The sequence below is a fragment of the Centropristis striata genome, chromosome 3 (genome assembly GCF_030273125.1).
Source record: "Centropristis striata isolate RG_2023a ecotype Rhode Island chromosome 3, C.striata_1.0, whole genome shotgun sequence".
NCBI classification, from domain to species: domain Eukaryota; kingdom Metazoa; phylum Chordata; class Actinopteri; order Perciformes; family Serranidae; genus Centropristis; species Centropristis striata.
The window spans coordinates 250610-273315 of NC_081519.1; the positions used below are offsets into that span (position 1 = coordinate 250610).

At 41.2% G+C, this 22706-nt stretch overlaps 1 protein-coding gene across 6 annotated transcripts in view; it reads right to left on the reverse strand.

Moving 5' to 3' along the window:
- slmapa (sarcolemma associated protein a) overlaps positions 1–22706 on the reverse strand; it is a 91206-nt gene that overhangs the window by 60134 nt on the left and 8366 nt on the right. For all 6 annotated transcript variants that reach the window (XM_059329482.1, XM_059329486.1, XM_059329485.1 and 3 more), the window contains 2 exons: positions 4566–4713; positions 1650–1722 (listed from right to left, as the gene is read on the reverse strand). In XM_059329482.1, the coding sequence (XP_059185465.1) occupies positions 1650–1722; positions 4566–4713 (221 nt within the window). The remainder of the gene's footprint in view (positions 1–1649; positions 1723–4565; positions 4714–22706) is intronic.

The following is a 22706-nucleotide window of genomic DNA, read 5'->3' on the forward strand; positions in this document are numbered from 1 at the left end:
TGTTTACACTGATGATGTGTTTGAGGATCGAGTTAAACTAAACAGCTTTATGGATCTTTATGGATCTTTATGGATCTTTATGGATCTTTATGGAGAGTTCTAAAGGACAGGAACTTTCAGGATGGTATAACTTCAGTAACACTTCATTCATTAAAGGAGAAAGTACTCTTGTATTGATTTAGGCCATTTTAGGAGAGAACATTTCTCTTTGTTTGATAACATTAAAATTCAAGTTCGGTCTTCCTGTCGGCTTCCTGACCCAGAAAAAGAACAAGCTGAAAGAAAGATAAGCCGTCTAACAGACAGTGCAGTGTTTGATTATGGGAAAGTCAGTAAATACAGCATTATTTTGTATTGTTTCACACCAGTTATGTACTAAAGCACGAATAAATAACCATCAAATACTCAGCAGATCATTTCCGAGGGAGACAGACGCTCTTATTTTTGTTTCCTTTCATTCATTACAGCCAACGTGCAGCAGTAAATGTTGTCACAGCAAGACTAAATCTAACAGGTTTTTTAGATGAAACGGACATTTAACTGCAGAGTGTTTGAATCCCTGCAGGTCTTTAGACTCCTACGGATGCAGAGAACAAAAGGCTGAAGGAACCTTTTAGTTCCTTAAGAACTAGTCCCGGGGGCTAAAGCATAGCAGCTGGAGCTTTCAGCAACTAAAGGGCCAGAAAGGGCCCCTCAGGTGTTGGTAGAGACCAAAACCAGAGATAAAACATGTTTCTGTGGTCAGCGAGTTTTAGAAAAACGACTTTTCATCTGCCAACACAGACACCAGAGCATCAGAATCACTGAGACACTCAACTCTTTATCTCAGAGTGGATGAAACAGGAGCAGGACAGCAGATGGCACCACACACACACACACACACACACACACACACACACAGTGTTCACACTGAATCTACAGTAGCCAGTCACACTCAGGTGGGACTCCCAGTACAGTAGGAAGCTCCATGCTGGGTCAGCTGCTGGTCTGCTGCAGCCCATTTAACTCTCCACACACACACACACACACACACACACACACACACACACACACACACACACACACACACACACACACACACACACACACACACACACACACACACACACACACACACACACACACACACACACACACACACACACACACACACACACACACACACACACACACACACACACACTTCTGCCGTACTATAATTTGTGAACAATATCCTTCAACACTCAGCATGAAACACATAATCATCCAATGACCAACGCTGAGAGAAAGATCAAAGACATGAACACACAGAAACCATTTCAGTTAGTCAACAGAACATCAGAACATCTGTCATCAACAACTAGACTGACACTAATCACATCACTATGCAAGCAGAAACATGGTGTGTGTGTGTGTGTGTGTGTGTGCGTGTGTGTGTGTGTGTGTGTGTGTGTGTGTGTGTGTGTGTGTGTGTGTGTCTGTGTGTGTGTGTGTGAGCAGCCAGACAGGCAGTGAACGCATCATTTAAACCACAAATTAAACCATCAGCTGGCTCGGTCCGACTGATGGTTCTGACTCATTTAAGCAGAAAAATAAGCCAGAATGTGTGAGTGATCAATACTAAAGATAATAAAGATTCATGATGGCTGTGAACCAATCAGAGTGCTTACTCGCTGCGCCGCCGTGCCTCCATCCCATCAGGTAGGAAGAGTTTGATTGTTGACACGATGCAGCCATGGGTGACTGTAAACACAAACACACAACCACCATGTTAATTATATATTTATATCTATATATTTATCATCACTGGTGACCAGTTCTGAGTCAACATCACTTTATGACATCATCAGTGAACAAGCAGGAAGAAGTCCTGAACACTCAGCGTTCATTATCAATCAATCAAACTTTATTTATATAGCGCTTTTCATACATATAAATGGAACTCAGCGTTCATTCCTCCGCTCCCTCTTTCTACTTTATTAGTCCCAGATTGTTGTTGTGATGATTAAACACAGCAGGAGGTTCTGAGCTGCAACAATCACTTAACTAATCAATAAAATAACCACGTGGATCATTGATTATTCATTAAAGTAAGTTTTCATGCAAAAATGGCAATAAAATGCTCATTTTACAATTTAATTTAGCACAAGCTTTTATCCAAAGTGACATACGTCTGAGATTTTATACTTCACAAGTAAACATTTGTTTCAAATGTTATTTGTCGTCATGTGTTAAGTTTGAGTCCATTCTCTCAAATATGGGGATTTCCTGCTTTTCCCTGTTTTATATCATACTTTGTTTATTGGTTTTTCATGCACAAATTATACAAAATGTCAATGCACTTGTAAGTGACAGTGTTATAGTAGAATTACAGAATAAACATACAGACTTCCACAAGGAAACACAACACAAACATCAGCCTGGTCATATCTCACTTATTGCAGAAGCAATACTCTTTAGAAATAAAAGTTTAAAAAATCACAATAACAAATAACTGATATAAAATGTATCTTATTTATTCCGGGATAACTGGGAAGAAAATACTCTTCGCACAGGTTAAGAAAGGTCCCCACACCTTTTTTATTTTTTGGAAGAGCCTTTCCATGTGTGACGTATTTTTTCAAGCATTAATTTATTGAACATGTCTTTGATCCACAGGGTGTGAGACAGATATTCTTTATTTATCCCAGGATGGGAAACTACAGAAGGAGCTGGTGGTGATGGTGTTTTCCATTTCAGCAGAATTAGACGTCTAGCTATGTTTTATATCATACTTAACTGAATATCTCCAAATGTTTGGGTTTTAGACTGACATTTTTGCTATTTTCTGACATTTTATAGACCAAATGATTAACCAAGAAAACAAGTGGCAGATGAATAAATGATAAGAATATCTTTATTATTATATATAATTCATTGCAGCCCTACTGTGTGTGCTGCCCGACGCCAAAAGTCTCTCTCAACCTTGGGGTCGGGACCCCAATTGGGGTCGCGAGATGATTTCTGGGGGTCGCCAAATCATTTTGGAAGTCAGCTCTGTCTCCACAATGTGTTTTAGTCTTTTTGGTCATTTTGTGTTTATTTTAATCATTTTGTGTCTTTTTTTGGTCATTTTGTGTCTTTTTTGGGTCATTTTATGTCTTTTTTGGGTGATTTTGTGTCTTTTTTGGTGATTTTGTGTCTTTTTCTGTGATTTTGTGTCTTTTGGTCATTTTGTGTCCTTTTTTTGATCATTTTGTGGTCAATTTGTGTCTTTTTTGGTTATTTTGTTTCTTTTTTGATCATTTTGTGGTCAATTTGTGTCTTTTAGGGTCATTTTGTTTCCTTTTTTTAGTCATTTTGCATCTTTTTTGGTCATTTTGTTTCTTTTTTGGGTGATCTGAACTGTGTGTGTGAGATTGGGTTCAGTCAACGGGGGTCGCGGACAACATGCATGTTAAATTGGGGGTCGGGACTCAAAAAGGTTGAGAACTACTGGTCTATTTTACCATCGTCTCCTAGCTGCTTCTTGTTATTGGCCAAAATAAAGTCATGCATGTTTGAAACTCTGTCGATACTTGGCTCTGATGGCTCAAACTGCATGAACACGTTATGAATACGCCTGCTCTCATGTTTTCCTTTTGGGAATCAAACAGTTGTATATAATGTGCTCTAGGCTTTAAAGAGCCATTAGAACCAATGGTTAGCATGTTTTAGCCCAACTGATCATTAATCATGATGAAACCAAGCTGCTGAACTGATGGATTCAATGCATTGGTACATTTTCCAGGTATCCATTTGTTCCCATTTATTCCCACAGTATGGAAATATATTATCCGTCTCTGGAAACTGGCTTGACTTGTGCAATCTATTGCAGTTAATGTTTGTTTTTAGATAATTCAGGCGACTGATTGATATGAAACGTCTGCACTGCTTAACCTCACAACAATATGAGAACTTTGACAAGAATTAAATCAGATCTGATTGATTGTCTGAAAGCCTGAAAATTCTTTATTTTTTATGCTATAAATGAATGAAAATCAATGGCTGCCCAGATCAGGAGGAATAACTTAAATCTGTCAACACACAGGGCTCCTTCACTCTCTTTAGCTTCACATTATTACCTTACATTATATTTGGTGCTTATATGCCCAATGTAATTCAATGCCACTCTGTAGACTGGAGAAATAGGCAAACAGCTTATTACAGATTAATTTAACCTGTTCAGTAATGGTTTTCTCATATGAATGCAGGCTGGATGTGGTTCTTGGTTCTCCAGAATAAAAAGAATATTAGTGGAGCTGAAAATTTGACCTCAATATCTGCTCTGCACTTAGTATGTAGCAGTGTGCAGCCGTGACCTCAGCAGCCTGGAGGGAGTCTGAAGGGTCAGTCACGTGGATTTAGTTCAGAGTTCTGCATTATCAACTAGTAGAGGAGGAAAAAGCTCTTTGTTCTACTCTCCCTCTCTGATTCTTTCCTTTCTGAAGCTATCAACAGAACACAGAATGTGTCCAATATAAACTGTGTTTGTGTTTTCTAACACTACTAGAATATATATATTATATTATATTATATTATATGACTGCGTGAACGTGTGAACGTACCTTTCCGTGTGTTCTCAGTGACGTCCACGCCGAACTGGATGGTGTCTCCGGACAGAACCTCGCAGGGCGGACTCTCCTCGGAGCCGCGACTCAACCGCTGGCTGTTGATGAACGTCCCGTTGCTGCTTTTAGTGTCCTGCAGGTAGAACTGAGACACAGCAGAGGAGCACCATGTAAATATATATCTACAGACAAACAGCAATGTCACCAAGGCAGACAGGAGCAGACTGTAATAATGCTGAAATGAATCACTGAACACAGAGAACACAGAGAAGATTGAGCTGCAGCTCAGGATGAAGCTTCGTCTGCAGCACATTTAACTCTAACGGACAGAAAACATCAATCTGACCCAGAATACCATCATCAGCATCAACAGGCAGACAATACACTTAACAACAGCCTGATCAGTGTGTGTGTGTGTGTGTGTGTGTGTGGGTGTGTGTGTGTGTGTGTGTGTGTGTGTGTGTGTGTGTGTGTGTGTGTGTGTGTGTGATTGGGTTTTACAGAACATATAATGCAAAAACAACAATGCTTATAAATACAATATAATAATAAAATAGTGTTATTTATTTTATATTATGTACACTTTATTTAAAATGGTCAAAAAATTGGCTAACATTAAATGTATTATTGTGATGTTTATTTAGCCCTTTGTCTCATTTTCTATATTTTTTCAGATTTTATTTCTAGAGTTGGTTGGTTTTCTCTTCCTGATGTCCTTCCTTATATTGCCACAAACAGAACACTTTAGTTCAGGCGCTTTCACAAGCCAAAGTTTAGTCCGTTTCAGTCAGACTGGTTAAATCGCTGTTGTGGTTATTTTGTGGTTGCTTGTGAACGCTCCAGTTGTACTCTGATGCGGATCAAGACAACTGGTCTGAGACCACTTCCAACCAAACCTGGTGCGGTTTAATTGCTCTGTGAATGTAATCGCACCCAATTACTGGAAATAAAGCCAAACTCAGTGGATAGTGGGCTAGCTGCACAGAGCAACAGGCTGTCAGACTGTAAACATACAGGAGATGCTGAATAAAGGCCACAAACACAACCACGCTTATTAAATCAGTGGAGCTCAACTGGAGGAGAAAGTATTTGTGTCCATGATAGATTAGTGCATAGACGAGGTTAAAAACTTTGCTTTGTTCAGCTACGTGTTTACATATTCCACCGCCAACTTTCAACCAATAAGAATGAATACTGAAAGTCCATTTCAGCACTGTGAAAGCAACCAGACTAAATAAAAAACGAACCAAAAGTGTCACTAACACTCGTATTCAGACTAACCAAACAGACTTTAGGACTCCTGGACTTGTTCTATCGACTTATAGTAGACTCAAAAGATAGCTTTTCTCCTCCCTGGGTCAGATCAGAAATACAAGATCTTTGTGATTTAAAACAATAATTGACCTCCTGTCTGCCTTTACAGCTACTCTGTCAAAACACATCTTTAATAATTGCAGTGTGTGAAGAGAAGCTTTCTGTGCTGCGTGGGTTCGTTGTTGCAGATGCTGTACTTGATTCACAATGAAGTCATCACTTCTCTCCTGCTGTCAGTTCTCAGGACTAGTTGTTCCCCCCCCGAGGACACGCTGATATACAACCAGACTGACAGTAAAGCACAAGTTCATCTAAAAGCACTCAGACAGTCACATAGTACCAAACCATGAAGACCACAACAACAACAGCCGCGCAGGAAAACAGCAAGAATCAACTCTTCCACATTTCATTCAGAAAACAAAACGTACTGAAATCAATATACACATATAAACACACAGAAATTAAGTTCACACACAAACAGACGTCAGACAGTAAACTGCACATGAACACCAGGATTAAAAGCTAACAAACGACACACAAACATTAAACCTAAAGCAAGAACACACACACACACACAGTTCGCGATCTGATCTGTCTGTCTGTCTGTCTGTCTGTCTGTCTGTCTGTCTGTCTGTCGTTCCAGAGGTTTCATTCATCAGCTCTCCGTCATGACTAAAAACCACCAGAGAGAGAGACTGAACACTGACGAGAGGAAGGAGGGACTGAGAGAGAGAGAGAGAGAGAGAGACAGAGACAGAGACAGAGACAGAGAGAGAGAGAGAGAGAGAGAGAGACAGAGAGAGAGAGACAGAGAGAGAGAGAGAGAGAGAGACTGAGAGAGAGACAGAGACAGAGAGAGAGAGAGAGAGAGAGAGAATGAGAGAGAGACAGAGAGAGAGAGAGAGAGAGAGAGAGAGAGAGAGAGAGAGACTGAGAGAGAGACAGAGAGAGAGAGAGAGAGAGAGAGAGAGAGAGAGAGAGAGAGAGAGAGAGAGAGACTGAGAGAGAGACAGAGAGAGAGAGAGAGAGAGAGAGAGAGAGAGAGAGAGAGAGAGAGAGAGAGAGATTCCCAAACATATTGGTTGACTTCTCTGTTTATCAGACTGCAGTGTGCAACAAAAAAAACTACCAATACACAGATCATGATAGCTATAAACACACACACACACACACACACACACACACACACACACACAGTTACCTCCTGTCCCCATGGTAACCTGGAGACAGGGAGGGAGGGACCTAACTATAGAGCTTTTCACCCAGCAACAACACACACACACACACACACACACACACACACACACAGTATGCGTCACATACCTCACATATGGCTCTCAGACACTTACACCTCATATGTCACACACACACACACACACACACACACACACACACACACACACACACACACACACACACACACACACACACACACACACACACACACACACACACACACACACACACACACACACACACACACACACACACACACACACACACACACACACACACACACACACAGAAACATGACATCATGGCGCTGAGAGCAGCAGACTGCTGGCTCGGTCAGTGAAAGTCGTCTGTGTCATGTTTATGAACGTTTGACATTTGCTTGTTTCACACGTTATCAGCAACGCGCTGCACAGCCAGACAGTAATAATCAAGTGATGACAGCAGTAGAGTGGAGAGTGGAGCAACACTGCAGCTCTGAGCTCAGTCCTTCAATGGGACCACTGTATTATACCGCTGGATCAATGGGACGCTCCAACACACTCAGAGGAGAAACCTAACTCCTGCTCTCAGACTCCATCAGGAGACGTTCCCAACAGGTACAGGTAGCTACACATCTGGGACATTCAGCAGAAGCTGTGATGTTTGAAATCTGCCCATTTAGAGACGTTTCATTCCCAATGTTTACTTTCAGCATTTTTTAAAAATGTGCAGTATCTGGCGTTACATTAGGCTCAGACTTGGTGCAGTTACACTGTCAGTAAAGATTAAACATGACAGTTAAGTTCAGTCTTTGTTGTTATTTGATAACCATTAATAAACAAAACAATTGGTATAAGGGCAAGTAAAAAAGAGACCAGCGTGCCCAACCGGTCAAGTAAAAAAAAAAAAAACACTGAACCATGCATGGTCCTTTCAAATGGTAAATTATAACATGCTCTGTCTGAAAAAGCCTCTCAGTAAAACTTTACTGATGCTGATCAGTGAGAAACTCTCACCTTCTTCCATACTTCAGTTCAGATGACAGGTCAAAGCTAGATTTCCTTCAGAGGAGCTCCAGGATCTTGTTGTGACCGTTTGATCTCCAGAACCGAGTAGATAAAAACACCAAACCCTCTCAGCATGAATCAGACAGGAAGTCCCTTTATTTCCCCAAAACAAACCGTGGTAAATGAGGAAATTATTAGCGACTGTGATTCAGCATAAAGCCAGAGCTGACTGAATATGAACTCTCTCAGCAGACAGTAGCCAGCTGGCTACCAAACACCAGTCACACCAGTCCCACCAGTCCCACCAGCAGCCAGCACCAGTACAAACACACTCTCTGAAGCTGGAGTTCATTGTACAAGTTCTGTGAAATGAATGTTTTTTATCTGATCTCCCCTTCTGAACGCAGACACAACAAAGAAGATCCCAGAGCCTCTGTGATTGGTTGACTTACTGACACACTAACCATGAATCCTGGCTGAGATTCTCTGTGAGAGAGAAAACATTCCTTCCCTGTTCAGTCAGCTGGTAAACTCTGCCACATACCGACATCACAGCTCGCTACTGTCCACGAGGAGCACTGCTAGAGGAAGAGACAAAGAGCCATTCTGCTCCAACTTTAACCTTCTTTTTCTTTTCTTTTTTACATAGTTTCTACTGCACGACAACCACGGCGAGGACAGCAGGTCAAAGGCAAAGCAGGGAGTTATTGACCATCATTATTTCTAGTTTGTGCAACATGTAAGTTTGTTTACAACTGATCTAAACTGACTTCACCTCAGATTCAATGAGATATTCAGTCAGTAGAACAATAAGTACAAGAACATCTTAGGCCTTTTTAATATATTTTGGAAGCTTCTTTCTTGGTGTTTTTTTTTTTGCAATATCACACATATACACTACTTTTCAAACAAACTAATCTACACATTATACTGGTTTTCACCCACCACTAACATTCTTCCACCCACTAACAGAGCATTTCTCTGGGAAACACTGCGTCCCTTTATCCTCCGTCCTCCTCCCTCCATCTCCCTCCATCTCCCTCCATCTCCCTCCATCTCCCTCCGTCCTCCTCCCTCATTAGTGTCAGATAAACCAACGCCATGTCATTCTGTTTGGATTTTAATTTGCCCTCAGCCTCCAAAAAAACAGTGAAACCATCAGCTGGCAGACAACGACAACCACTGAACCAGTCAGCAGGTCCACACACACACACACACACACACACACACACACACACACACACGGGTTAATAAAGAGATCGTAGTAGTCAGCTGACATTAACTATGTGGCTGTATCTCATTAAGGGGTCACTCCTGCTCATACACTCATACAGACATTTACCGCTTAAAGTTTAAACGGCTCACTAGAGGGCCCGTCAAACTTTTATTGCTTTATTTATTTTTCATGCAGTACAAATGTGATATTTAGCCAATAGTATTTGATTTTCTGCATACTGGGGTCCCTAAACAGGCTTAGAATACAATTGGGTCTCAGTGGGAAGCTGAGACTCTTTTGGATTGAGTGTTATCATGTGTGATGATGTTAGTCCCTGAAGTAGCCAGGTCATTGACCTGTTGGGACCTCTAGGATAATCACAGCCTCATGAAACTGAACCACCAACTAGAGACCTGGAGCATCCAGAGGACGGATGGCTCTCCATTGATATTAAGGAGGTTTCTCACAAGTTTCCAGAACAGAAGTGCTCGCCATCGTATCGCCAGAAGACACATTTCTTGCATCAATCTCAGAAATGTCAAAAGCTTTTTAAACCAAATTAAAGTATGGCTTTTTCGATGGTTTGTCCTCAAGGTTTTGGTGCCTCAATGTGGCCTTTAGGAAGGTTTGAACATAATCAATTCTCAAGTGGTGAAATATTGTTAAATTTGGCACCAAATCTGTGTAACAAACAGTATAAACGCAGAAATTGCTGCAACAACCTTAAAAACATTACCGAGCTTGGAATGGACTTCATATACACCATAATGGTTAAAGCCCATTGACACATTCACAACTGATTGATAGATTTATCACTAGAACAACCTGCTCCACAATGCTGAGCAGCATCTCAAATACATGTTTAGGTTCCAGCTTTGAGATGATTTGGTGCATCTGTTGACCTGCTATCTGCCTCTGACCCTCTATAAAACATTAAAGGGTAAAGAGATCCCGTACATCATGTGCTTCCAATGTAAGTGATAGGGGACAAAGTATTACTGAAGTTAATGTCAGACTTTAGCAGTCCCCGTTAGACAACCTCATGTAAAGTTACCCGTTAAGTCTTGTGACTCCAGGGTTGGAAGGTACCACTTGGTTGATTAATTCATCATAATCAGCTTAATAAACTAGACTCTTATTTCTCATTTACTCACTGGAAGCATGTTTGGAAGGAACCTTTAACTGGTCAGTACGAACAAGACAATAATCACAAACTATTTCAATGTCGTTCGTTTTATCCACTAAATATCATTGAAAGGAAGTGGTGAATATCTTTAAATAAAGTTCTACATCCTGTATTTCTTCATCGACTAAGACGTGTGTAGATTTTTTTGCAAAATCATTTTTCGTCAAGGGGAAAGTCTCCAACAGGTCCTAACAGCTCTACAGCTCTCTACATTCACAGATAGGATGACTACAAAGATGATAAAATACTTCCAGGGAACGTTGGGACAAAGCCTCCGTCAGGCGGGCCAGTCGGGACACATTTCCTCCTGAGAGATGATCAACATGTTGCTTTATCCCTCATGACCCACCAGAAACACCGCAGCAAAGCAGCTATGCCAAACCCATAAAAAACACAGATTCCTGTGGTGTTAAATGTGTTCTGTTGTATTAAAATCCTTTTAAATAACATACAATCAAGGAACAGTTTTAAATAGCTTTCATTCATTTGAGATAAATCTTTTGGACAAGTGTGTTTGCCAAAAACATGTATACAAGTTTAAATGCTCAGAAAATGTTGAATTTTATTTATTTATAATTAGCCTGTGATAGATACACAAAGGCAGCAAAAAGGAAAGCAATAATAAAAGGAAAGCAGGGAACCATGTAAATATTAGGGCAACTATGATGCTGCAATACATACATTTAAGTAAAGGTATACATATATATATATATATACACACATATATATATATACATATACTATATATATATATATGAAGTATAGTATAGGAAGTAGTAATTATAGTGTGATGCCACATATGATCGATTACTGTACAGATCAAAGATTAACTGATCAACATCAGAAGTCAAGTGGAAAGTCAAAGTGAACAAAGAAGAAGCGGTTGAAAGTTGTTAATAGTTCCTGACAGTAGATGTGTAGAGCGACTGATTGGTCACAGCTCAGAGATGAAACTGATGCAGGAGATCTCCTCCGTGTTTTTAATAAAAGGAATGAATCTGTCCACGGTGAGGGAAGCGTGTCATGACTGGTGATAAACCTGTTACTGTAACACTGTAGAGCAGAGAGAGAGAGAGAGAGGAGAGAGAGAGACAGAGAGAGACAGAGAGAGAGAGAGAGAGAGGAAGAGAGAGAGAGAGAGAGAGGAGAGAGGACAGAGAGCGAGAGAGCGAGAGAGGAGGCGAAGAGAAGAGAGAGAGCGAGAGAGAGAGAGAGAGAGAGAGAGGAGCGAGAGAGCGAGAGAGAGAGAGAGAGAGAGAGAGAGAGAGAGAGAGAGAGACAACAGAATGAATGATTTCACACATAGACCCCGTCTCGCTGCTGGGTTCCTCCATTGTGTTTAAACAATATATTTTTATATTTGTATCATTCACACATGGACCTGTTCAATGGTTCCATGTCCTTTAACATTGGGAACCTGCAGCTAGAGTCTGAGCCACACATCTGATTAGCTACATAAATATGGAGGCAAAGACTTCTCTCTATTACTTTCCTGCTTTTAGGTTGTTCAAAAAAAACTCCTTTACGAATGTGTTATTTTGTATAACGGGTTTGATTTGAACATTGGGAATAAGATTAAACCAGAATGTCAAATGGAAGGGCAAAGAGAGGTTGAAACAGTTGAAAAAGAATAGAAGAAATCCACTCATTGGGAAAAAGAAACTGGAACTTTTAATAGGAACTAGTACCTGTTTAAAATAATTCCCATGACAAGCTGGAATTAACATGCAACGTTTTATTATTAGTTTCCCGTCATGCAACATTGTGGGGACGTTGACTAAATAGACGTGTTTGATAATTAATTCTCCTTTGTTGCACTCCATATAGTGCGCTTGATCCACGGTGTGTCTAAGGACATATGGGTGGGAAGTGTAGCTTGTCTCAGTTTTCTTTAAATTGTAAAATTGCAAATTAATCAGAATATTTCATTCCAACACACCACACAAAATAAAAACCCTCCCTACCTCCCGCTTTCCTCTAAAACAAAGACAGAGTGGAATCTCTTCTGGCTTCAATACAGTCAAGATTACAGCAAAGATAACAAAACATTGGATTTATTATCATCTGAACATCTGAATTAATCTGCAGATGCTCCAGTTAAAAACTAGACCAGTTTCTGAACCACAACAAAAGCCTAAATGTGGCCTGCAGGAGACCAGGTTAGGCCTGTTTTTAGCCTACCAACTGATTCAAAGGGTCCTTTAGCATCGTCATGAATGTGCACTAAAAATATGAAGTGTAATATTATACCGTTTTATTCCTGTTAAAAGCAGCCATTATTGGATCAAAGAAGACAATGTTAGCAGATCAGCAGTGATACAGATTGTTAGGATTGGCCCAGGGCGTCTCCTGTTTAACATAAACCGTTTTGTGTAGTTGTGTGTTGGTACAAGGTATTTGGCTTGATCCGAATGATTCAAGCATGAAGTCATGCATATGCACAGTGAAAGACTGCTTGACACAACATGTAGGAGGCCGTCTGGTTCTCCTATCACACGTGGAGTCAGAGTCTTTAAAAGTTAACTTGTGGTGCTCTGGCATGTGAAACTGGCAGAGCACCTCCAGGTTACAGAGTGCTGACTGAACGTGGCTGTAGATGAGAGAGAGAGCAGACCAGTGTGTTGATAGAGAGCCAACCGACCGACTGAAGCTTGGACTGATGCCACCGATTCCAAAAGAGGAAAAGAGGAAAAGAGGAACGTTTGCTGCTGCTGCTGGCAACACAACGAGGTTTATCAGTCGCACGTGAGATATTCCTGCTGAGCAGCGTGGGTTCCCTTCAGAGGGAGTTCTGGTGAGACTTAAAGGTTTTAGACGACTATTTTCAGCTCTGACACTTTAGAAGAAGAGAGAGAGAGAGAGAGAGAGACAGAGAGACAGAGAGACAGAGAGACAGAGAGAGAGAGAGAGAGAGAGAGACAGAGAGAGAGAGAGAGAGAGAATGAGAGAGAGAGAGAGACAACAGACACCACCTCTATTATTTATTTATTATTGTTATTATTTTAAGTAGTCACAAGACAAACTTGTCAACATAATGTAATGTCATGCGAGTTTACTGCCAAATATGTCATTATTAGAGCAGGAATAACTTCTGATAAATTGATTAACCAATAGTCAAAATTTGGATAACCCATTTATGATTTAAGTGCTGAAGGAAATATAAATAAAATAAATGTCCAACATCTGGTTGGAGCCTCTAAAATGAGGATAATCTTATTTTCTGTGGGGTTTTCTATTTTATTTTTAATATTGAACCTTTGGAGAAAACAAGAAATTTAAACTAGGTTTATGAACTTATGGTGGGCATTTTAATTTATTTTTTTACATGATAAGATTTAATGTTTAATTGAAGATTAAACGCTTAACCCTCCTCTTATGTTGTGTATGACCCATTTCAAAATAAAAAAAAAAAAAAGATTTGTTTAAAGTATTCTCATGAAAAGAAAAAAACGTAAAAATGTAAAATAAAAAAAAATTAAAAATCAATGTCATGTAAAACCCTTAAAGACCCTTATGAAGCTGGACCATTTAAAGCAGTGTACCTCGCCCGGCACGGGTAAACCGGGGCCCCCTCCTGGAGCCAGACCCGGGAGGGGAGCACGCAGGCGAGCGTCTGGTGGCCGGGCCTTTGTCCACGGGGCCCAGCCGGGCTCAGCCCGAAAAGACTACGTGGACCCGCCGACCTGTGGGCCCACCACCCGCAGACTCAGGCATAAGGGTCGGGTGCGCAGAGAGTTGGGCGGAAGGCGAAGGCGGGTACCTGGGCGTGCTGACCCCCGGCTCCAGCGGCTAGTTCTGGGGACGTGGAACGTCACCTCGCTGGCAGGGAAGGAGCCCGAGCTTGTGCGGGAGGTGGAGCGTTACCAACTAGAAATAGTTGGGCTCACCTCCACACATAGCGTGGGCTCTGGAACCAAACTCCTGGAGAGAGGCTGGACTCTCTCTTTTTCCGGAGTTGCCCAGGGTGAGAGGCGCCGGGCGGGTGTGGGGATACTCACAAGCCCCCGGCTGAGCGCCGCTGTGTTGGAGTTCTCCCCGAGGAACGAGAGGGTCACCTCCTTGCGGCTGCAAGTCGCCAGGAGAAGGTCTCTGACTGTTGTTGACTGTTATGCACCGAACAGCAGTTCGGAGTACCCGGCCTTCTTGGAGTCTCTGGGTGGTGTCCTGGAAGGGACACATACCATCTGGGGACTCTATTGTTCTTCTGGGAGACTTCAACGCTCACATGGGTAACGATGATGGTACCTGGAGGAGGTGACTGGGAGGAACGGCCTGCCCGATCTAAACCCGAGTGGTGTTTTGTTATTGGACTTCTGTGCTAGTCACGGATTGTCCATAACGAACACCATGTTAGAACATAGAGTTGTTCATAGGTGTACCTGGTACCAGAGCACTCTAGGCCAAAGATCGATGATCGATTTTATTATCGTATCGTCTGATCTGCGGCCGCATGTTCTGGACACTCGGGTGAAGAGAGGAGCAGAGCTGTCAGCTGATCACCACCTGGTGGTGAGGTGGATCAGGTGGCGGGAGAGGATGCTGGACAGACCTGGCAAACCCAAATGCGTAGTGAGGGTGAACTGGGAACGTCTAGCGGAGGCCCCTGTCTGAAGGGTCTTCAACTCACACCTCCGGAAGAATTTCTCCAACATCCCGGGTGAGGTTGGGAACATGGAGTCCGAATGGGCCATGTTCAAAGCCTCAATTGTTGATGCGGCTGGTAGGAGCTGTGGCCTGAAGGCCGTCGGTGCTTGTCGTGGCGGCAACCCAAGAACCTGCTGGTGGACACCAGCGGTGAGGGAGGCCGTCAAGCTGAAGAAGGAGGCCTTCCGGTCTTGGCTGGCCGAGGGGTCTCTGGACTCAGCAGACAGGTACCGTTCGGCCAGAAGGGCTGCAGCTGCGGCAGTCGCGGAAGCAAAAACTCGGGTATGGGAGGAATTCGGGGAGGCCATGGAGGAGGACTTTCGGTCGGCCTCAAAGAGGTTCTGGAAAACAGTCAGGTGACTCAGGAAGGGAAAGCAGGGCATGGCCCAAGCTGTGTTCAGCGGGGGAGGAGACCTACTGACCTACGGACCTGGGGATGTCCTCAGACGGTGGAAAGAGCACTTTGAGGAACTCCTTAATCCAGCCAAAACGTCCTCCGTAGAGGAGGCAGAGTCTGAAGACTCGGGGGAAGACTCATCAATCATTCTCCGCCAGGGTTGGGTTAGGGTTAGGGTTAGCCTCTCCGATTCTGTTTGTGGTTTTCATGGACAGGATCTCAAGGCGCAGCCGGGGGGAGGAAGGGATTCGGTTTGGTGACCTAAGAATTGCATCTCTGCTTTTTGCAGATGATGTGGTTCTTTTGGCTTCATCAAGCCGAGACCTCCAGCACTCACTGGGGCGGTTTGCAGCCGAGTGCGAAGCGGTTGGGATGAGAGTCAGCACCTCCGAGTCTGAGGCCATGGTTCTCTGCCGGAAAACGGTGGACTGCCCCCTCTGGGTGGGGAGAGGTACTGCCTCAAACGAAGGAGTTCAAGTATCTGGGGGTCTTGTTCACGAGTGAGGGTAGAATGGAACGTGAGATGGACAGGCGGTTTGGTGCAGCGTCAGCAGTGATGCGGGCGTTGTACCGGACCGTCGTGGTGAAGAAGGAGCTGAGCCGGAAGGCAAAGCTCTCGATTTACCGGTCCATCTACGTTCCAACCCTCACCTACGGTCATGAGCTTTGGGTAGTGACCGAAAGAACGAGTTTGCGGGTACAAGCGGCCAAAATGAGCTTCCTCCGTAGGGTGGCTGGGCTCAGCCTTAGAGATAGGGGGAGGAGCTCAGACATCCGGAGGGAGCTCGGAGTAGAGTCGCTGCTCCTTCGCGTCGAAAGGAGTCAGCTGAGGTGGTTTGGGCATCTGGTAAGGATCCTCCCGGGCGCCTCCCGTTAGAAGAGTTCCAGGTCCAACTGGTAGGAGGCCCCGGGGAAGACCCAGAACACGGTGGAGGGATTATATCTCTCTCCTGGCCTGGGAACGCCTCGGGGTCCCCCAGGAGGAGCTGGACGTTGTGGCTGGGAGAGGGACGTCTGGAATGCCCTGCTTAGCCTGCTGCCCCCGCGACCCGTCCCCGGATAAGCGGACGAGAATGGATGGATGGATGTAAAACTGTTGTTATATGTAGGTCTTTCCAATGTACATTAAAAAAAGTTTTAACATGATTTTTTTAATGAAAAACTAATGAATTATCCTGATTGATTATCCTTTGAGAGGAAATGGTAAGTTATTGAGTAAACAATGTTTATTGTGATTTTTTTAATTTTCTGACCAAGTTGGATAATTAAACATGCCCCAGGTTATTGCTGTTCCTGAAAATATGAACATTACAGGAGTTAATCAAAAAATTGTCATTCAATATCATCATCCAATGAAGGCAAAATGCCAGAAAATATCTAGGACATTTCACTCTCTGCTGTGTCTGAAAATCTTGGCATAAAGTTTGATCATCATCTGCCATTTGAAAAACCAAATCAAATCTGTGTTCTGAATAAATAAATAAAATAAATAACATATTTGTCCTTATTGGAAGCTAAACAGCTATCTTCTTATAAGTGTGAGCTTTTTTTTAACAAGAAGCTCACATGTAATATGTTTTAGTTCTGCTCAATTTACCAAAAACTATTCTCAAACAAGACACTGTATTAATTCAAAGCCCTCTGTGGTCGAGCCTTTGTTTCTGATTCTCTAAACGTGATTTAACAGCAACAGTCCTGATGCCAACCAGATCAATCGCTTAATGACCTGCACTGTTATTTGAGACATAAATATTTAATCATGTTTTATTAAAAGATGCAGAGGTATCTTGAATCTTCTTACAGTTTAATTAGTTATAAAATGCCATTTGAGATGTGTCCTGTAGTCCAATTACAAAGGATGTGAAATATAACCATAATCATTATCAATAAAACCATGTTAAATGTCTAGATATCAGCTCTTAAAATAAACTCTTATCAGCTATTTTTGTTGTTATTATTATATTTGTCCAAACAAATGAACCTTTAGTTGTACCAGGCATTAAAATGAACAAGAAACTGAAGAAAACAAGGGTGGTTTATTACTTTTTTCCATGACTGTATTTTGGTCATTTTGTGCCTTTTTCGGTTATTATTTACATCTATTTTTCGTCAATTAGTCTTTTTTACATCCACTTTTAGTAATGTTGTGTCTTTTTTGTTCATTTGTACATCTACAGTCACGGAAACATCCTTGATAAGAACCAAAATCATTATGAATAAAACCATGGAAAATGTCTAGATATCAGCTCTTAAACTCAACTATTTTTGTTGTAATCATTATATTTGTCCAAACAAATGCACCTTTAGTTGTTCCAGGCATTAAAATGAACAAGAAACTGAAGAAAAGCAAGAGGTGGTCTAATAATTATTTTCCACGGCTGTATTTCAGCGTCTGGAGAAGTCACGTTGCTATAATTCAACTAGCTCAGCTCAACTTATCAGCCACATTCAGGATTCAGCATCATGAGTTCTAACTTCTAACAATCAGCTGGTGAAGGCAGATTGTGTTGACAGCGTCCTCCTTCCTGTCTGAGGAAGTGTCGAAAGGTTTAAGCCTCAGGATGAGTTGCCTCACCACATAGTAGAATAAACCTCATTCACCTGTCGGCCCGAGTTTATTCTGGTCAACACGTTCTTCTGCTTTTTCACAACAACTTTCCCAGCAGCAGGCTGGATAACGTTCTGCTGAGGCCGGCGGGTTAATCTTCTCTAAAAAAGGTTCACAGCATACTTTCCCTGATTTAGCATCAAAAAATGGTATGTAGGAATGAAGCTCCACATAATCGGCGTTGAAAAAAGAAAGATAGTGATGTAACAGATGTACAGGTAGTAATAGGATTTAACACCCCTGCACTTTAAAAAATAAACGGCTTCTAACAGCTCGCATCATGTAAGAACAAGTTATGAAACGTGCCTCGAGCTCAGAACGTTAAGTATAAAGTTCACGATAGTAAAAGTGTGACGAGTCAAGTGCTGAAGAAAAGAAGACATAAAAAATAAATAGTTACAGAATTTTCCAAATTAGATGAGACTTAAGTTTCATTGAGGAAAAATGTTTCTGCTGGGTGGCAGATACATCGAGTCACTCTGTGGCTTGAATTAAAATCAAACTTTGATGTTTTAAGTAAGAAAAGATACTTTTTTTGTTTGTTTGTTTGTTTGTTTTTTAATTGCATGTTGATATATAATATCAACCTCAAAAATCCAATATCCAAGCTGCTCCAATTCTTTCCTTTCTGTCGTCCCAGGGCTGGAAACTGAACCTGAATACTTCAAAAAAGGTAAAATACTTCAAATATCTCAGACTATTTTCCAGGCACTGTGACCTCTGACCCTTCATTTGAAGAATATTCTGTAAGTGATTTTAGCTCAAAAGGTGAGGGGAAAAATGGAATTTGGTCATTTTTAGTGGTGTCACTTCTAATTAGAGGTGGGGGAAAAGTTTAATTGTGATGCCAAAAATAGTTTTCTGTAATAATGGCAGAAGTCTATAAGATGGTACCAAATGAATGGAGTTATGTTTACCACTGCAGTTCAGTGGACTAAAAGGTTAATATTAGAGTCTGAATCTCTATCAGTCTTAAAAGTCCCATATCTGTCAGATTTTAGAGGGGAAAAAAGTATAGTATAGATATCATATAGTACATGAACGGAGATAATGCAAATAAATATTAAAACTGTATTTTTAATGTCAGAGACCACCCTTGTTTTCTTCAGTTTTTTTTCTTAATTTTAATTCCTGGTACAACTTAAGGTACATTTGTTTGGATATATATAATGATGATAAGAGTTTAATTTAAGAGCTGATATCTAGACATTTAACATGGCTTTCTTGATAATGATTTTAGTCATTATCAAGAAAACCAAAAATGAACAAGAAATGGAAGAAAAAGGGTGGTCTAATAACTGTGTCCAGGACCAATACGGATACATTAATATGCCTTTTATAGGCCGAAGTCAAGCGTGTCAATATGTCAATATGTGTCTGATTATTGTTTTAACAAGAACCGACTCCAGAGATTCCCTTTTTACACTCAACACACACACACATGATGCCAGAGCAGCGTCTGATTCCTTCACACAGACATAAAACAACAACTAGTTTGGAAAACTAAAGAACAAAGAAACACACGAGCAGCCAAAATATCCTTCCAGCCAGAAAACAACATCAACAATGTCACTAAAAACATGCAACGTGTTTGTTTATTTGCAATATAAAGGCTCTTATCATAACAACTCAAGTTAGACGGAAAGAAAAGTAATTCCTAAAGACATATGTTGCATAATTTAAATTCATTTTAAATAAGTATAATTTGTGTTCGACTGTCATCTCCACAAATAACAGGTCGACTCTATAGAATATAACCAAACACACATCTGTATCTATTGGTATCAGCGTATCATTTTTCATAAGAAAACATTTTTTACATAACATGTAACGCAGAAAATTATATTTGGGGTGATTCATAAATAGTGTCATATGGCTATTGAATTTTTATTTATTTTGACTGATACTGAAAAGTACTTATCTTTATTTAGTCGCCTATTTAATGGAATATTTATTTTCTGTGTTTATCTCTAGAATTGGTTGGAAATGTCATACACTGTAATGTATGAATAATGTAAAATAATGTATCATGATGTAAAATATTTTTTAATAAAGTTAAATTAATCTTAAGTTGGAACTGATAACAGATTAAATGTTTATTGTATTTCAAAGATTTGAGCCTGAGACAGTGTTAGTCAACATGTTGACATAAATATCTAAATATTAGCAAAAGCGACAAATGAAAACATGAAATAAATAAATAATTTAAACTGTCTCCATTCAGCTTCATTCAACCAAACATTCTTCACACTACCTTTACGTTTTATTGCCTTGATGAATTATAAAAAATAAAAAGATTAAGAGTTTATGGAAAACCATAGTTTTACTTAAACTACACCTATTCCCATCACAGTAAACTTAAACAGCTTCATATTTTTGCATCATCAGGCACAGAGGTCAATAATATATGACATAACTGACCATGGAGCCTCTATAAAGTAGAAGAAGATGAAATATAACAGCAGCAGGTTTGTTTTAGCGAGCAGGAGGCATATTTCCTGTGTGGAGCCCAGCAGGCTTCTACTTGCTGCCTGGTATTTACACCTGTTTAAACCACCAGGCTTCACCAGATAAAGGCTTCCTAAAGCATCCATTCATACTATAATTAAAGTCTTTGTTTCTGATTCTCTAAACGTCATTTAACAGCAACAGTCCTGATGCCAACCAGATCAATCGCTTAATGACCTGCACTTCTATTTGAGACATAAATATTTAATCATGTTTTATTAAAAGATGCAGAGGTATCTTGAATCTTCTTACAGTTTAATTAGTTATAAAATAACCATAAAATAACCATAAACATTATCAATAAAACCATGTTAAATGTCTAGGTATCAGCTCTTAAAATAAACTCTTATCAGCTATTTTTGTTGTTATTATTATATTTGTCCAAACAAATGAACCTTTAGTTGTACCAGGCATTAAAATGAACAAGAAACTGAAGAAAACAAGGGTGGTTTATTACTTTTTTCCATGACTGTATTTTGGTCATTTTGTGCCTTTTTCGGTTATTATTTACATCTATTTTTCGTCAATTAGTCTTTTTTGGTCTTTTTTACATCCACTTTTAGTAATGTTGTGTCTTTTTTGTTAATTTTTACATCTACAGTCACGGAAACATCCTTGATAAGAACCAAAATCATTATGAATAAAACCATGGAAAATGTCTAGATATCAGCTCTTAAACTCAACTATTTTTGCTGTAATCATTATATTTGAAATATAGAAGAAGATGAAATATAACAGCAGCAGGTTTGTTTTTAGCGAGCAGGAGGCATATTTCCTGTGTGGAGCCCAGCAGGCTTCTACTTGCTGCCTGGTATTTACACCTGTTTAAACCACCAGGCTTCACGAGATAAAGGCTTCCTAAAGCATCCATTCATCCTATAATTAAAGTCTGGGTTTCCCCTGCATGCCTTTTCACTTCTCAGCTCTAAACCCTGCAGAGCGCCGGCCCACCAAACGTTCCTGGCTGCAGGACGCTGCTGCAGACCTGATGGAGGAACGGAGCGAGTGGGCCGCCAGCAGGACCACCAGACAAATTTAGCTCCAACGTGGTTTCACACAGAGCTGCAACCCTGACGCAGCAGAATGTTCTCGCTAGCAGCCAGCAGGACCAAGACACATTCACCTTCCAACCTCCAGACGCTATGAACCGCCTCAGCTAAACCAGAATCACACCAGCAGCTTCAGTTAGTTGGTATTCTATTTACTGATTTGTTTCACTAAACACTGGAAAAAAGCTCAGCGTCAGGAAGGTTACAACTATGTCTTCCAAACGGGAAAACCTGGAGCGATCCGCTCAACTGGCACATGATTCAGTGGACACACACATTCCTGGATGGATGGATGGATGAATGAATGACTGGATGGATGAATGAATGAATGACTGGATGGATGAATGAATGAATGACTGGATGGATGACTGGATGGATGGATGAATGAATGACTGGATGGATAGATGGATGAATGACTGGATGGATGAATGAATGAATGAATGAATGAATGAATGAATGACTGGATGGATGACTGGATGGATGGATGACTGACTGACTGACTGACTGACTGACTGACTGACTGACTGACTGACTGACTGACTGACTGACTGACTGACTGACTGACTGACTGACTGACTGACTGACTGACTGACTGACTGACTGACTGACTGACTGACTGACTGACTGACTGACTGACTGACTGACTGACTGACTGACTGACTGACTGACTGACTGACTGACTGACTGACTGACTGACTGACTGACTGACTGACTGACTGACTGACTGACTGACTGACTGACTGACTGACTGACTGACTGACTGACTGACTGACTGACTGACTGACTGACTGACTGACTGACTGACTGACTGACTGACTGACTGACTGACTGACTGACTGACTGACTGACTGACTGACTGACTGACTGACTGACTGACTGACTGACTGACTGACTGACTGACTGACTGACTGACTGACTGACTGACTGACTGACTGACTGACTGACTGACTGACTGACTGACTGACTGACTGACTGACTGACTGACTGACTGACT